Source organism: Limulus polyphemus, unplaced genomic scaffold (genome assembly GCF_000517525.1).
Source record: "Limulus polyphemus unplaced genomic scaffold, Limulus_polyphemus-2.1.2 Scaffold698, whole genome shotgun sequence".
NCBI lineage: Eukaryota > Metazoa > Arthropoda > Merostomata > Xiphosura > Limulidae > Limulus > Limulus polyphemus.
The window spans coordinates 118,661-122,585 of NW_013666308.1; the positions used below are offsets into that span (position 1 = coordinate 118,661).

Sequence of the window (3,925 nt, forward strand, 5' to 3'; positions counted from 1 at the left end):
AGTAGTAGTAGTATATGTTGTTGTGTGTGTATATATATATATATATATATATATATGAGAGAGAGAGAGCCTCTACTGAATGTCCACAATTACTGCAATTATTTTACTAGTTGATTAAAAAGTGTAAATTAATTAGTCGGCTAATTAATCATAATGTATGATATGATTTTATTAGCTACATTGTAATTTCATCAACTCAAATGAATTTGATAAGATTCAGTATACATTGAAATCAAGATACAGCATGTAGAAAATATTTATCCAAGATCGATAGCTTGTATATGTTAGTTACATTTGGGTATGAATACGTGTCATTTCACATAGTATGTTAACTTTAAAAACTAAATATTGATTTTCAATAGTCATGTATACTGTCTGTATCTTTGGCTAAATTAGAAATATAACCATTGATCATTAATAGTTTTAAGTTTAGTAAAGCCATTATTTATTTATTTATCAACACACCAAAACAAACAAACAGTTGATAATTGTTTGGAGAATCATCCATTCTACTAATGTCTATCTTTTAATGTTAATCTAAACTGTTGTATGAACTTTTTTTAATTGCTTTCCTGTATTTTATGAATTCTTGTTGTTGTTGTTTTAGCATAAATTTATATAATAACACAGAACAGTGTAGCCAGTTAATTTTACTATTGATTCACAATCTTTCAAGATAATTAATGAGCTATTATCAATTTTAACATGAGGCAGTAATAAAAAAAGTGAAAATACAGCACATGTATGTAGTCATAGTTTCCATCACTTGAGTATGAGCATGTTCAGAGTTGTGGTCTCCAGCACTACAGTGTGTGTGTTATGTTAGTCCCACTGTACCACACATATGATGTTAGTAGTAAACTGCCTTGAAAGAGTGGTCCTTCAGTTTCTTTTTTTCAATAAACCAATTTCTAATGCAATGTGAATTTCTAGACAAAACATTCCATTTCAGATAATATCTTTACCTTTTAAGGCATTTCTTCACAAAGTTTGGTTTCATAAAATTGTAAATATTATTACTTAATACTTTTATATATTTTTTACATGTGCATTTTTCAATCAAGAATATTTATGTATGATAATGATTTTTTTTTCATTAGAGCCATGCTTAAAGATTACATTAAAATATTCCGAGCCCAGAGAAACAATAAGCTTAGTGGATTAACTATTGATGCAATTGTTGCTGGTGTTAGTAATGAAATTGAAAAATCCTTTAAAGACAGTGGTGTTAAGGTAAGTAAAAACCTTTAAAATTTAACAGAGTCCATGTAGATTGAGATTAGTAGTTCTGTAACCCATATCTTTCAATACAAAATGATTAATTGTTGTAGAAATCTGAAAATGTAAAAGCATTATTTTAATAACTAATTATATTCATGAGAGTATTAAAGGTGGACCTGTAGTTTTTTGGTTTCAAGTTTGAGTATCATGATTTTACATAAGCAATGTATAAACCTCCCTGGAAAATCAGCCAGCACAATTAGCAGTTTTCAATGTTTTATACAATTTTTTTTCTTTATACCTTAGTTACGATCATCAGAAAATTCTCATACCACTCCTTGTAAAGCGGCTTCTGCATCAAAACCACTAAGCTCAAATGGAATGGGACTTGACAAATTTGACAAACTGAAGAGTGCATGGATCCAGCCTAAAGACCAGCAGACATGTTGGTCAGGTGTGGAGTCAGAAGATAATATATGTGCTATCTGTTTGGAGAACATATCTGCCCAATCTGCTAAGAAGGTGGACTGTGGACACACATTTCATTCTAAGGTAAAGTGAACAGAACAAACAGTAAAATAAGTTTTCAACAAAAAGGGCATAAAAGTTTTTGACCTTGAGTAATGATTCACTTTTTGTGTTTTGTCTTGAAAACTTGACTTGTAGTCATAGAAAGAACACAAGATGTTAGATCTCTCCCTTTAATTCTTTCACAGTCTATTATTTCTTTGTATGATACTGTATTCAAGTTTCTCTCGCTTCCTGTTATTTATTTGGTGTGAATAATCATTTGATCAATATTAAATTACCTTGACTTTATTATCAATTCATGTATCTTTCTTCTCCTCTAGTTATCATCACAGCATGCTTCTGTCAACTGTACTGTACTGTGTCAATATTCATATTTACCATCAACATGCTTTTGGCAACAGTACAGTACTATATCAAGATTTTTCTTGATTATAACACATAGATACAAACATGTGTGCGTGTTAGGTGAAACCTGATGGTGAGCCAAATGTCACATTTAATTTAATAGTGATATCCATTATGTTGTGTTTCTTCATAGATAACTACATTAAACTGTGTTCTTTCTTATTGCAATTACTTTTCATTTAGTAGGTAAATTGAGGTTTCCTGTTAGTGAAACTGTTCCAAAATCCAGCAAGCTAGTACTAGTTTTTTTTTATATATATATATATATATATATTTGTGGCTGCTTTATTTTCTTATATTATGTAAATCTACTCCTGAGATAATAAGATACATATCATCAAGAAAATATAGGTGTGTTGAAACTGTTCTCATGATTGCATTTTAAAATTATTGTGAAATTAAAACATTTCAGCTCACATTGTTAGCAAAATTCATACTAGCCAGAAAAGAACTTCACTTTTTCAGCAATGTCATTAGCCCAGCTGGATTGATGAGCGTTAGGTATCCAAATGGCTTAGTTGGCTACTAAAGTTAGCTCCTTGATGTGTGTGTGAATCTCTTCAAGAGCTCCAAACTGGGTTATCCAGTGCTCCACTAGCACATCAGCCATGGTCTGTGTGGGCATATTGATCAATGAAAAAGCCTCAGCCTACTTTGTGAAGTCTATGTATATTTATATATAGAGGTACACACACTGTTAGACTCATTCATTCTCCAAAAAAGCTTGAGACTGATGAAAGCTGAGATTACTTGAAACACCAGTTATCAGCTGAATATGGTTGGGAGTTTGTTACTTAATAACACCACACCAAGATTTCAAGAATAAGAGAATATAAAAGTTTGTATAATATCTAAACATTATAATGTAAAGTACATTTAATAAAAAAAAGTACTGTAATAAACACCAAACTTTTAAAATTGGAAGAGCTCTTAAATGAATTTGTACAATCATGCTGGTGTTTTCTTTTCCCTCTAGTGTATTAAAGACTGGCTTGGAGAACAGAGCACGTGTCCTAGTTGTCGTGTGTACGTAGTTTTGGAAGAAGAGTTTCCATCTTTAAATAAGTAAAGCTGTATATCCAACCACTGTTTTATATGGTGAAATATGATAAAAACTTTTTAATTTTTCTCTTTCATTTTTTCAGAATGAACCAAACTATGGTGGTTACTTTTTGTGTCCAAACTTTATCGTTAACAATAGACATTTCTTATTTTTATCCATTATTGATGAGAAACTGTCAATCTTGCTGTTAACTTCAGTGTATAAAAAAGCTATAATAAATTTTTTAGCATACTGTGTGATCTTCTATTTTAGTGAATGTGAACTTCAATTTGCATAAAATTGTCTTTGTTAAATCAATATTATTTTTGCTTATATAACAACAAATATTTACTTTCACACAATAACTGAAACGGAAATTAAATAATTAATACTGAAGTAGCTGTAATATTTTTCTGTTTGGTACCAGAATTCTAACATCAATGTATTTTTTTCTATAAATAATTTTTTATTGCAGTATTTCTTTTAAAAATATTACAAGAAAAAAAAACTGGCTGCTCAAAATAATTAAAGAATAATTCAATTTGTAATATTGTATCTATGAAAAGGCAAAAACCACTGTTATAATGTTTGTCGGTCACTGCCTCAGTTCCTTATTATGAAAATCAGTTGTATTATCTGAGATACAAATAATTTGTCATTCACTCTGTACTACATATAAAGGATCCAATCTTGTCATACATATAAATTTGAAGTGAACCTCCAACT

At 29.8% G+C, this 3,925-nt stretch overlaps 1 protein-coding gene across 5 annotated transcripts in view; it reads left to right on the forward strand.

Annotated features, from left to right (window-relative positions):
• The window catches only part of LOC106460049 (E3 ubiquitin-protein ligase TTC3-like), a 114,718-nt gene extending 111,262 nt beyond the window's left edge, over positions 1-3,456 (forward strand). For all 5 annotated transcript variants that reach the window (XM_022386655.1, XM_022386653.1, XM_013919734.2 and 2 more), the window contains 3 exons: positions 1,101-1,233; positions 1,528-1,773; positions 3,134-3,456. In XM_022386655.1, the coding sequence (XP_022242363.1) occupies positions 1,101-1,233; positions 1,528-1,773; positions 3,134-3,226 (472 nt within the window). In that variant the 3' untranslated portion in view covers positions 3,227-3,456. The remainder of the gene's footprint in view (positions 1-1,100; positions 1,234-1,527; positions 1,774-3,133) is intronic.
• The last annotated feature ends 469 nt before the right edge of the window (positions 3,457-3,925 follow it).